The sequence below is a fragment of the Thermobia domestica genome, chromosome 1 (assembly GCF_964235325.1).
Source record: "Thermobia domestica chromosome 1, izTheDome1.hap1.1, whole genome shotgun sequence".
Taxonomy (NCBI): domain Eukaryota; kingdom Metazoa; phylum Arthropoda; class Insecta; order Zygentoma; family Lepismatidae; genus Thermobia; species Thermobia domestica.
The window spans coordinates 204,037,708-204,052,401 of record NC_137454.1 but is presented as its reverse complement, the minus strand read 5'-3'; the positions used below and the strand labels follow the sequence as shown (position 1 = coordinate 204,052,401).

The 14,694-nt window shown below is 33.1% G+C and overlaps 1 protein-coding gene across 1 annotated transcript in view; it reads left to right on the top strand.

The window, feature by feature from the left end:
* The window catches only part of LOC145693085 (fatty acid-binding protein-like), a 66,185-nt gene extending 51,952 nt beyond the window's left edge, over positions 1-14,233 (top strand). The window contains exon 4 of the mRNA XM_081768771.1: positions 14,114-14,233. Within this exon, the coding sequence (XP_081624897.1) occupies positions 14,114-14,164 (51 nt within the window). The 3' untranslated portion in view covers positions 14,165-14,233. The remainder of the gene's footprint in view (positions 1-14,113) is intronic.
* The last annotated feature ends 461 nt before the right edge of the window (positions 14,234-14,694 follow it).

Here is a 14,694-nt window from a genome sequence, read left to right as displayed (position 1 = left end):
CGTTATCAATCTATTATGAAAAAGAATTGATAAATTCTCTTTTGTTCAAGAGATATCGTGTGCATTAACGAACGTACTAATATTACAAGTCCCATTACAATATGATCGTGTAACAGTCTTCCAGATAAGAAAACCATGAAGAGCTTAGGCTGATCAGCAAGCGATCTCATTTTAACAAAATATTATTACTACTATTAACAGTAAACACGGAAGTTAGTAATTTTCTTTCCTTCATAGTGGTATGTGCAATTCCAAAGAATATTGATGACTCACGAAAAAAATGTAATTTGGCACTTAACTTATGCAAAGGCATCAAGGTCTTCTCGTATCAACACGCGTCATGAATAGTATTTTCTTTCAACTTCCTCTTCATTGTTTCTTGGTGAAATAACTAAAGCGATAATAATAATAATAATAATAACTACAAAAATATAAGAGGGAAGTTGTTTATTACGTAAATAACCCTGACCTGTATTTTTTCTGGTCCTGAACAGTTGTAGTTACAGTATGAGTTTTCTCATCTATCCTACGAGATGATGATAATAATAATAATAATAATTATTATTATTATTATTATTATTGAAATTTATGAACCGTGGAAGATGTTGATATAGCTATAAGTATTTAATAAAATGAAATCTTCAATTTAATGATCCATAGTTTATATCCTTTGTAAAAGAATTGACAGAGTGAGAATATAGCAGGAAACGGGAGAATCTCAAGAATGAGAAAGACACAAACACGATGTTGTCCATCACAAATTCATGACCTGGGATCGAACCATAGATCCCTAGCATCAAAGATGATGAACCACTTTTATTCATATTTGACCCACTGTGACTCCTTGACATACATGAATATTATTGATAAGGTATTCATGACAGCCCTATATACTTTAGGTGATGGGGCCTTCCAATAGTATAACACGTCATCTTATGCTTGTAGAACCACGATTGGTAGACAATGATTGAATGAGCATTTCATAATTTTGAAATGATGGGACTTCCTTCTGGGTTACGAAACTTGCACCCTATGAAGACTATGAAATAGAACTGAAGTTGCTACTCAGCCAGTGAATCTAGCACGGGGTGGTTATAGGTTATACGATGCCATACACTCACCATCGCTCCTAAGATTATATCAAATCTATTACCATCTCAGTTATGCAATGGCAATTTTGTAAAGCTGTTTAGAAAGCGGGATAGAAAAAGTTCAAAGAGAACCCTTCCATTAGAGCGCTTACTTCTGGTGAGTAGGGTCTCTGGTTCCATTCCCAGCCAAGTAAGTTTGTGGTAGACAGCATCACGTCTGTGGGTTTTCTCGGGCTACTCGCGTTTCCTCCCATATTCTCATTCCACCAATTCTTTCATCATCCTTCTTCATTTGCCTTAATCGTCCTTCTTCCTTAGGCTAACGAACATAAACGTGGGACATTAAACAGAAAGAACTCTTCCACATAGCGCGTACACACATGAGAAAAATATTATTTTCATTTTAGCTTCGCAGGATTATTTTTTAACTCTACTTAGTTATGCTAGCTATCTATTATGGAATGCAGATTGCTACTTGTTTCCTTGTGTCAATATGTTTACCTTGCTTGGTATTTTGTGACCTATGAAATAGAACTGAAGTTCCTACTCAGCCAGTGAATCTAGCACGGGGTGGTTATAGAGGTTATGCATTTGTTCACATCTCGAGACCTCTGTCAGATCGAATACTTGTCTATTTCACACCGCAATATGTAACTACTATTCTTCAGAAAAACCAGGAACCAATAAATTAGTAGATAGATGGCTATATTATAGCCTACTAAAATATTGGCATTAAGCATGTTAATAGTTAGTGTCAATATATTGTGTATAGACCATTTATCATGAAACTATCCTATGACTTTTAGACTAATCGAAATTTTAAACGATGCAAATATCGACCAGATAACATTCTCTGGCGTACTACATAATATCCCTAGATTAACAGTGTTGCCAACCAATCATGAAGTTGTACCGTACTTTTTCAATTAGCGCTATTCCATATTCAGATTATTCCATACCAGCAAATGCCCACACGTGTTACTGTGGACCATATAGACAGTATACACGGAATGTATTTTGCGATCTTCCTTCTGCATCTCTTATACAGACTTTGTCTGAATTCTGAAATCCCGTACAAAGGGCATCTTAGGGAAGCAGCCGCACCTCTTTTTCTTCCACTCTAGATCAAATATCTAAAGACTCTTGTACATCTTTCATAAGGATTCACATAAGGATTCAATATGAAGGATTCATACACTAAATTTCATGTCTCTGACATACAGTAAAAGGATTTCGAGATATGTCGATCTTACTATAAGAATTATAATCTCGCTCCTTTTTTCCTGTTCAACCAATTTTCTTTCCTTCTAGGTCATATATATTAACTAACTGGTATATATTAAACCAGTTATTTTAAATAACTGGTTCATATATCAAATTTAATGCCACTAATCTTTAGAGATTTCGAGATATGGGCATTTTAATATAATAAATAACAAAATATTATTACTCCTATTTCCCCCTTTTCTCTCGAATTTCCAAAAACTCTTCTCTAGTTGAACTTTACGTTACAAAATTCTATATACTGTTCAAATTTCATTTTTTTAGCTTAAGCGGTTTGGTCCCGGCGTCGATCAGTCAAATCATTCATGATTTCTTTTATGCAGAAGTTTCAAATCTACATATTAAACGAAAATCAACAATACCACATATTTAGCTTTATAAGCTAAACATGTTACAGTATAACAAAACTTCTATATACATCTAAATTTTGGGGACCTCTATAACAGCAATAACACAAGTGAGACGGACATGGCAAATCACATAGAAAGTATCTTAGTGTCGAATACTATGCCCATGGCATGGCTTATTTTTAAATAAAATTACAAGAGATTGGAAAATTGACTTTCTTTAAAAGACTTTACTTCAAAAATGTGTTTATATAATTATCACATCTAATCACATAGTTAGTTTTCATATGCCATAATGCCATTGATAATGCAATTGAACAATTTGATATCTTAAAGCATTCGAGAGATATGATGAATATTTATAAAGTTTGCAACACTGCTTAAAATTATGCAATTAGAACTACCAAAAATTATTGCTGTAGTGTTGTAGAAGCAGAAGAAAGAACAATCGCTTTTACAATTTCTTACAAATGTGGAGGCAGACTTATTTGTATTTTAGTATCTAAAAATTTTTAGCGTCCCATCGTATATATAGATTATTATTATTATTATTATTATTATTATTATTATTATTATTATTATTATTATTATTATTATTATTATTATTATTAAATTATTTTCTGCTTTTAAGCGCTTTTCTTAAGGCGATTCATATAGTTTTTAAAGGTTTCGTTTTCTTTTTAGTGCGTTTTTGAAGTTAGTTACATTTAAGTTTGATTTTTCTACTTTTGATGTCCAAAATGTTTCTCGCAGTGAACAACCGCTCACAGAAAAAGAGGATATTTTGGCAAAAGTCGAGTACGACCGGCATGTATGCAATCATGACATCGCCAACGATCTGAACATCCAACACTTAAAAGTGTTAAATCTTTTGAAGAAAGCTGGGCACAAAGATGTTCTTGACGTCTTTGTTATTTGCAACCCACCTTACTTTATTGTTTATCTTCTTGTCGCACATTTTAGGATAAGTTTTCCATCGCATTGCAGGAATTGTTTGACTTTTATATAATGGTTTAAATTATAATTAAGGTATTAATATTATTATTAATTAATTATTAATTGTTTCAAATATTTTGTATGTAAGAACCTTCTTTTGGAATATTTTATTCTATTAGTGAAAACTGTATCGAAATTCCACAGTGACAAAACAGAAGTTCGTCAATGGGAAGCTTGAAGCTCCGAACTTCATATAATTTCACCTTTGTATACATATTTTAATATGAAAACTACTTATTTTCACATAATATTTTGCTTAAGCGGGATTAAGACTCCGAAACCTCCCGTATGTACGCCACCAGTGTTCGAAGTGGAGAAAAAGCAGAAGCGGTATGTTTTATTACGATTTTGACTTGACATACCGGTTACCTAAATGTTGAAATACAGTGAGGGTATGTTGCCTACAGATTATATTGCTATTTGCTATTTATATGATGACTAAGAACCATTGGAGAGTTTCTCTATAGTTATGGGAGAGAGGGACATGGAGAGACTTTGATCCCCAGTAAATATATATATATATATATATATATATATATATATATATATATATATATATATATATATATATATATATCCCCTTATGATGTATTATAGAGAATTATACACGAAAATGCTCAAAAACAGAGTTTTTATATTAACAATTTTCTGCGGGAAAACTACTGGATCCAACTCGACTGAGGGACATTCCAAAACACCGGAAGACCCGTCCCCACAGAAGAGTCAACCCATACTTAAAAAAAAAAAAAAGACATTGATAGCATTCAGGCAAGAAGACACACACATACATAAGAAAGAAACAATTCAGTATGACACATCAAAACATAAATTAGATGAACTTCTTTGAAGACACCTCGTTTTAAAAACATAACTAACTAACTCTATGGCTTATGGAACCTGGAGGTTCAATGCCACGTTCACAAAAGCCCTCCACTGATTTCTATTCTTAGCCAACTGGATCCAGTTTCTACTTTGTATTCCTATCTCTGCGAGATCCATCTTAATATTGTCCTCCCATCTGCGCCTAGATCTTCCTAATGGTCGTTTTCCGATTAGTCTTCCAATTAAGACTTTGAAAGCGTTTCTACTTTCTTCCATCCTAGCTACATGACCTGCCCTAAGCCTCCTAGACTTGATGACCCTAACAATGTTTGGCAAACCATATAAATTATGTAGTTCGTCGTTATGAAGTTTCCGCCATTCCCCATTCCCGTTCCTTTGGGTCCGAATATTCCTCTCAGGATCTTGTTCTCAAATACTTTCAGTCTATGTTCTTCTTTCAGAGTAAGCGACCATGTTTCGCAACCATATAGAACAACAAGCATGATTATCGTGTTATATATTTTTAAGCTTCAAACTCCTCGACAGAATTCGCAACGACAAGATATTTTGAACTGAATAATAACATGAATTCCCCGCTTTTAGTCAACATTTAATTTCTTCGTGAATATGATTTTCCTATGTTAATAATGATCCTAGATATTTAAAACTATCCACTTTATCAAAGGATTATTTAATATTTTAACGCATCCATAATTTGCTGTATTACGGTCCCGACGCACTTCCATGTATTTAGTTTTGTCTTCATTTACTTCTAAACCCATGTCCCTGCAAGCGTTTAGTAAGATCTCTGCATTTCTTTCTATTGTTCTCTTATCATCCCCTATTAAATTTACATCATCAGCATATGCCATAACCTGGTGAATACCGTTCAACTCTGGGCCCTGGTTGCTATCTTTGATTTTCCTTATAGCGTATTCCAGGACAAAGTTGAATAATAGTGGCGACAACGCTTTCCTTGTTTCAGGCCATTTTCGACGTGAAAGCTCGTGGACAAAAATTTTCCTACCCAGACTTTACTTTGGGATTAATTTAAACATATCTTAATTAATCTAATTAGCTTTCTCGGTATTCCAAGTTCTGAAGAACGTTGTACAATGTTTCTCTCCTAACCAAGTCGTAAGCCTTTCTAAAATCAATAAAATTAAAAGATGACAAAAATGTCGGTGCTGTCCACTTCGAAATTATTTCTGCTTAAGAAATAAAATTATTTTGCGTGCGAAGCTATTCGTCAACTACTGTGTATAAAAATGAATTTATTAAAGATATTTAGCATCTACTCTCCAGTGACGGTATGTCTTGATCACTGAAAAACCAGAGACAGTATGCCTTCATTACGGAAAAAACAGAGGCGGTGGGGCATACCACCGCATATCGTCTCACTTCGACCACTGTACGCCACTGCAAGGAATAAGTCGTCTTTACCATATTTCTGCTTTAACTTTTCTTTTGTTTAGAAGTTACAACCCAAATATAGCTCATATAGCTCAGTAGTATGAAAGCTTACACAATCAAAACACTTCTAAGGCTGACACAATCAAAACAGAGCCCTACTCTACACGGAAGAGGAACTTTGAACGACTATTACGTTGTGTCAGCATTTCTGTACCTATAAATCATACACGTATATATATATATAATCATATGCAATTTTTTTCTGCGTAAACTATGGTTGTTCAAACAAGTGAAAGGTTAAAACATTGGTTTCCTTTAGCCTATATATATATATTTCTTCATTCGATATAATTTCTTGTGACTGTCTGCATACGGATGCTTGTAACTGTCTGCATACTGTTTCACTTACTTCACACTTCGCTACCATAACATTATTATAACTACACGAACACAGGGAAAAGTGAAGATATTAATACAACTTAATTTTGACATAGATTAACATGCTTATCACCAGTGCCGGTCTGGAGCAATCACAAGCCCTCGGCTAAAGTTGGTTGTGGGGCCCCTGATCGAGAAACTTTTCACAGCTTATCTTCGGTACTTACAACAATGATTAAAGGTTTGTTTATGACAAAAAAAAAAGTTTCCGAAGTATTTTAAATCTATCTAAGTTACAATAAATGACAAGGTAAAACATACTTAAGCAATATAACGTAGATATAAATTATAATATAGATTTCGGCGTCAGTTCAGCATTGTACTATATGATGTAATGAGGCTATAAGTGAAATAAAGAGAAATGGGTTGGTATGGCAAAATTATGCGAAACCCGTCTAGTTATAAACATTTTTTCATTCTATGAGAACTAATGAAAAATATTTAACGTGTACTATAACATTTATATGACCATATAACCGTAAAAAGACGAAAATATTGATATGCACTAATAAATTGAAGCTTATACTAGATTTATATTAATACAAACAGGCAAATTATTGATTACTACTAATAAATGATTACAATATCGTAAAGCACATAATTGTAAAATTGGAAATGACTCAGACACACACAGGAATTACAAAGTATCAGGAAAATATGAATAGATTAATTTTCTTTTCAAAACTTCGCTTGTCACCGCAATTTCATCAATGGCTTTATTTTTGTCCAAATTTACAGGTATAAACAAATCTCTCTCAATATTCATCAACATTAAAGAAGATAGTAAGTTCTCGCTTAAAGAATATCTGAGTCTGTTTTTTACAATTTTCAATTTGGAAAAAACTCGTTCACAAGTCACCTGAGTGGAATGGTCATTATAAAGTTAAACACAGTATATAAATTACTAAATAATCCAGACTGTGATGATAGTTCATAGAGAATGGGAAATGCACATGAGAGACATCTGAAACATTTCCTTTTAGTACCACATTGATTTTCAGACTTTTCTTTTTATCTTCAGATTCTTCTTCAGATATCACACTTTCATCTGAATCACCATCACCATCATTACCGTACTTGTAATTCTCACACTTCTTTCTCTTCTGGTTCTTCAGACTTGCCACTAAAATCTGCACTCAAATTACGATACTGGCTTGCAAACTGTTTCAGTTCTAACAACAACTCACTTCTATTCATGTTTGCTAATTGAGAAACAGTTTGCAAGCAACCATCTGGAAAATCTTCTACCTCCATTGCAACTATATCCTCGTACCTTTTTGAGTCTAACCAGGAACAATCAAGCAGTAGAGTCTTGTTGGGTACAAACCGTTCTTCTATACTTTTACTCGTATAATCGAGAACGTTAAAGTATAGTGCTTTGTGTTTCTGGTCATGTGACAAATTTCTAGCCTAGTCAGAAACTTCTTCACAAGGCATTTTCTTCACCTTGGGAATTCTTTTTTTCTGGAAAATCACCTTCTATATCAATTTCCCCCATTCCTAAAATAAGCTTTGACGTCTTTAACCAGGGATTTACATTTGTCATGCTATCTTCTAAAATTTTTGTCACTTCTTTATCTTCTAATTTCGTCTAATAAATCATCTACCGACTGCCATAGTCTAAAGTCTTTGCATAGTCTAAAAACTTGCTTTGGAGAAAGCTGGTCACAGGAGAAGTAACTGAAAACATGTCTAGCATGACTACAGCTAGAAACAAATTTTCGAATTTGCACCACTGTCCTAGAAGGGAACGCACTGAAAATTTTGTTTTGCAATCGAAATTGCCTGTTGACATATCTAACAATACTGGCAAAAATGTAACGAATTTAGAAGAATCAACCTTATCATAATGTAAATCTATTATGGATGATAGAGCTTGTGTTTGCTCCACCACCTAGTAGTACCTATTTTCTTTTTTCTTTTTTTTTTTTAATCGATGTAGCTTTGCCCACCCAGAATGATGTTTCTTTCTAAATTTCTCCCTCACGATCATTTTCTTGTATGAATTGCTTAAAAAGCAAGCGGTTTCTTCCACAAGCCCGAATAAATGTTCTGCTTGGAGGCACTTTACAGTAGAATCTGTACGAGGGTGACAAGCTAACGCTGACCTCACCCCACTGTAAACATCCAATAATAGACTAAGCTACCACTTCAATCTTGTTTCTAGTGATTAAATGACTGTTTTAAGGAAGTTATACATGCAGAAAACACCCGTAGGAAAATATCTTGGAATTAAAAAAATGTTTAGTAAACTATTTCACTCGTTTTTATCGGGAATTAATACAATGTTAATGTTAGAGAATTTTAGGAAAACCTGTAAAAAATACGAAAAGAAAGGAACAATAAATCTATGAAAACTGTCACAAAGGAAAGTGCGGCAACTATAAAGTCCGAAGGGAAATAGTATAACAGATAAATAGTTTTCGGTACTGTATCTAGGTAATGTTATTAGAGAAGATACCTTATGAACTATGAACTGAAAATTAAAGTTAGAAAGGAAAAAAATGTCATTATATTCAACTTACTTTTTTAATATTTTGGGGGCCCCTACAAGAGTGGCGTCTTAGGCTATAGCTTGTTATGTGTAAATCTGGTACTGGTTGTTTTTTAACCGATTTTCAAGCATTACATTAAACTATGTTGTTGTGTTTTAAAATTATCAGTAGTTAATTCTGTTTTTGCATTCTAAACATCTGATAATTAAGTTATTTTTTAAGTTTTAAATATTTATTTTCCTATGCGTTCGGGCCCTCCCAAAGGCTCTCGGGCCCTTTGGGCCCTCGGCGATCGCCGAGCAGCCGACCTAGCCAGACCGGCACTGCTTATCACTTTAGAATGTTATTTCAACACTAGAAGTTTGGTGTTGCGGTTAACACAGGCTCGGTGTTACCGGTTTAACATGGAGCCCATGGCATTGAGTCCGCGGCAGTATTAAAGTACTAGGATATTGAGCCTAGAAATAGAAACAGCGCGAGGTGTTCTTTCAATATAAACTCTGTGTTGTTAGTCACACGCTAGTTTACATGGTGGACGGAAGTATTAAGATACAAATATTGATGAGCGATTAGTTAAAGCTTTCATTTGCTAAAAACGATTTAGCACATGTATAACAACCGTCTCAAAATCTTATGTATCAAATGGATACAGTTATACTATAATGTTTTGTCTGCATATTACTTTACACGTATATCACAAACTGACATCGATTATTTGCATTAGTTTTATTTTTACCTATGAACAAGCTTCACGCAGAATATTTCACATTTATAAAAGAAAGAAAGTATTATATTTTCTGTAATCTTTCATATAAACAGTAACATTTTGTGAGCGTCTGAAATTTCTGACAAAATGTACATTAGCAGAAGTGCTGCTATCTGTTTTTGATGTTCTTGCACTTGTTCTCTATGTGTTTCAACCCATGTCAATTAGTTGATTTTACCATTTCTATTTTAATAATTTATTTCATATTCCGATTGAACTGAAGTAGTACCAAATATGTGTCAAAATTTAACAGAACTACAGTAACGCAGAGCCATTGTGTTGAATTGATACAACCATCTTTTACTGTTTAGATATACTATTTATACTTATTACGTAGTGCATACTTATTCAAATCAATTTTTTTAGAAAATTAAAGTACCTATCAATTTGAAATCAATTTCAGCAGCATATCTTCTGTTATTTCTGTCCTGTGAGGTAATGATAATTGTGCCCCAACTGGACATCGAATCCATGACTATGCGGGTCATTATATGCATCATAGGGAAACCTTTAGACAGGTCAAAGAGTTTTCGTTTAAGTAATCTATATGTTTCGCATATATTTGAATATATTGGATTTTTTACCTGCAGTACAAGTATATTGGACATTCATATTAATATTATTTATATTCGAAATCATTCATATTTGCAATGTGTTGAAGCAAGCCCAAATCCAATAGGAAATTTTAGGGGAGGAGCAATGTTAAAATTTAGGAGTCATACTCCATATTTTAAGGATAATTATTCGACATAATTTAGAAGATGGACGAAAATTTTCAAGGCTACACTTCTCTAACTTCCCTTTGCGGATCAACAACAGAAGTGCTAACAGCAGCAATAATAAAAATAATACGAAAATGAAACGTTTCAGCATTTCCTAGTTGCTATTGGCTGTTTTATGATTAATTCTTCTGAAAAATAAATAATGTTAAAATATTTTTACCTACCCTACAAAACTCTATCAAGTGGAATATTATAACTGTTTCACCATTGATTTCAATGGAACTTTCACAAATGTTTTGACTGGGGTCTAAGAATGTAAGCAAGAGCAGCAGAAAAGAATTCAGCAAATTGCATTAAAAAAAATAAAAAATAAAAATACAAAAATAAAATTTCAGTAAATGGAAACATTGACATAAGATGAAAATTTTGTGTTGTAATGTTATTGACAATCACATTAGTTTAGCAACTTTATTCTCTATTTTATTCCATATTTGCATCATTGAATACAGACACAATAAGCCTAGTTGACGTATGGAAATTTTTAAATGTAATTTTGAAATGGGAGGTGAATGCAGAAAGAAGGAAAGGTTTTCGGAACTATCGGACGGAATTTGGTATTGGAGCTATACAATGTATAAACATATTTATTTGCACAACTTTTAGAAATTCCATCCGCAAAGCAGGAGAAAATGAACTATTATTACATGTTTCTTTTGACTCTGTAGACGTAGTCACGAACTTCAGTATATGCGTCCCTTTCCATAAACATAATAGAATATATCATTTATTTACATGCATTTCTGGCATTCTATCCCGCAAGGGTGAGAGAAGTAGCAGACTCAATATTGCGAGCGTAGGGTGATAGAAAGGCTTTTCCTGAGCTGCTAGATTGAGGGACAGTTTTGGGATGAATGAAGTTCGGGAACACAATGGATTCGAACTCGTGTCCATAATATTGTCAACTAAAAGTCATAGATTTATAAATATATAAGATATTTTCAATTATCTCGTCTGTTCAGTGGCGGACGGTGGATTGTGGTTTCGGGTGTTGCAGTACGAACGATAAGAGACAGAAGATATAAAGTTGACTCATTGACTAAGCAGCATAACTTTAGATGCAAATGCTATGTGACATGTGAAATTAAATAAAATTCTGTTTTTAAAAAATAAAAAATGCAGAACATTTTATCCGATTAACCACCTTAATTAATTAGTAAGTTCATTCTCTTCTCTTTGATTGGAGCGAATCTGTCTAATACATGCTGGTTGAACTCTGGTATTCTTATTGTCAGGTCTTTTTCGATGGTGATGGCATAACCAATGGTGATAACCTTTCTTGGGACATTCAATTCCTTGAAAGTGTCAATTCATTTTCATGTAGAAAAATACTTTTCGTCTTTTGCTGACGACATAGGTATAGGTAATATTCATTTTAGAAGCTTTGTAGATTCACTAAATAATTTTTCTAGATTATTGCGAACGATTCATTCTAGCAAACTCAGTTCCTGACAGTGATCCGAATTCCTCTTCAGCGTTGACTGAAGAGAGTTCGTAACAGAGATTAGTGTTATAAAAAATGTCCATTGAACACACTTTATTCACAGTTTATCCAGGAAAATTTAAAATAAATTGAGGAAATGCATCTAGTGCAAACAACATTACTGCCATAAAACATCCTCTAAATTTAAACTGGATTTTTTTTTTCGAACACTCTCCTGAATTGTCCTTTGCTTGTTTTGTCTAAGCCTTTATTGCAAGTTTTTCCTCAGTTGAAAGCTGGTCAATGTTTTTTGTAAGTTATTTACAGAAGTCACGGTATACAATTCATTCAGAATTTGTAGGTAATTGACAGAATTAAAGCACACACAATAAAATTAAATCTAATAAATAAAAACCAAAACAGTGATACAAAAGAGGTACTGGCATATGAATTCCGAATGTCACATATTCATACATCAACACACACAAACACACACACACACACACACACACACATGTGCGTAAAAAAACTACATTCAAATCATCCGTCTTGGTTGTTACGCAATGCACAATGAACATAATATACTTCCACATGAGGCTTATCAATGTCATATGTTCTGGAAAGGAAACCTCGAAACCCCCAGATGTAGGATCAGCATGTATACCTAACAAAAAGTAAAAGTCGAAGAACATCAAAACAAACAGCACTGCCAGTTCTACAACCAGAAATGTGTGTTAGGAGGGGTTCGATACGTCTATGCAATATATACCTTTTTTATTCTGCATCCGAAAAGTCGATAAGTAATAACTATCACCTATATTCTTAGCAAAAAAAAAAAAAAAAAGATAGAACAATTGTTTTTAAGAAAAGAGAAAGTACATGAGGCGTAAAATAAAATATTTAGCCTACACCACTTCTGTTAAACAAGCATAGTTCGTTAAGAAAGTCTACAAATGTTAGTCAAGTTTAGAAATTTTTGGGAGGTCCGGACCCGGTGGACCCCCCTCGTGGCTACGCCCCTTAGCATTGCTAACTAGTCCCAAATTCAATGTGGCGTTCCCCATCATACAGTTTTATGTGGAAATTATCAAGACTATAAAATATACTTATTTTATAAAAGAAATATGTATGTACTAAAATTAGGCTATCTACAGAGGGAGGGGGCGATTCTACATACTGACTTATTAATATTTGATTCACAAATTACTGTGGAAGAAGCCTTCATTATTAATATAAGCTAAAAATTAACTTGTAAATGCGAGTCTACTTTCATTTGTTTTCTGCTCTACTAGATATTTTCTTTCTTATTTTGTAATTTTGCAATAACTTTTTTTAATTGCCATTATATTGATTTGCTTCAGTATGGTCCTGTAATTTAAAAATATGAATGCATAAAAATAAAATTCCATTTGTTAATTGCTAGTGAAAAAAAAGATTAGAAATCTTATTTAGCGCGAAAAACCTTCTCGTTCACTGGAAACCGTGCTGTGTTGTAGAAGCACTGCAACGACCAGTCCCTTTAACTCTGAAATAGGGGAAAGGAGACTTAACATTCGCTCCAATTCCCGCGCTGAAGGAATCTGGTCGTTGTATGCTCGCTGCAACACAATATAAATGAGAGACTCTGTGACGGATTATTTTTCGCTTTTTAAAACGGATTAACGGAACGGACAGTTACAGAATTAAAAAAAATGTTATTTAAAGTGTATATGCAAGTATTAAAAAGTATTTTTCTGTTCTTTACTACTATTGATAATATTTTTTTCTTGAAATACTTTGGTCGTTGCGCAACGCTGCAACACTAACATTAGCCGCCACTGCGTCTGTTGCGGACGGAAAAACAAAACTGAGATCTTACATTAATTTCTCTTGAAATATATTAGCTCCTTTTACCTGTGTGTCATACAAGAACGTATTCTTTGGGATACATAGATGGTGTCATTCAAACTATAATTATATAATTATTGTAACGATTGTTATCTACGCGAATGATGATAGTTAAAAATGGCATACTTGAGTACTTATATTACTTCAATATGAAAATAAAAATACTTTATTAGAAAAATTCACCAACTAGAAACACCTAAGACTTTGTATTTTCTTATTTTTCTTTTGTGTGAAAGGGACAAACTTTAACAACTGGTTAAATGACACCATTAATTTTATGATAAACATGTACAATTGTTTATGGATATGATGAGTAGTAACGTTGATTACATTTCTAATGTTTAATTTTCTGTTTTCTCTTTTCAATTACAGGTATCAACAGTAGATGACATAGTCTGCACCAGAATATATAAAAGAGCTTAAACTATCTTTTTTTATCTCTTTCTTTTTGTTTGTTTGTAAATTAGTTGTTAATAAAACTATTTCATAGTATTCAATTTTTTTAATTGCGACTTTTTCCTTTGTCACAAAAAATAGGAAATGAACTCTAGGAATTGGGAAAAGTAAGGAACAGAATACATTCGATTGAATCGGTCAATGTTAAAACCTAAAAATAAATAAATAAATAAATAAACGTTTTGAGAAAAAAACACGAAAAATTATTTAAATGGTAGCAGTAGCTGTTTTGTTCTATGTTCTTATTTCGACATCTAGAGCAGTTTTACAACTATTTACGAATATTTCTCAATTAAAAGTAATTATTTAAGCTTATGTGCTTAAACATATAGTAACCGTTGACAATTTTTCACATATCCCCTTTTAAGTGTGTCTCTTGTTCTGCTCTGACTTGGTTCATGTGATTTATTTCTAGATATGACTAAGTGTTGGTAAATCTGGGACTATTTATAACACAAATAATAGTGATTTGTGCAGAACATTAAAATAGACCATCA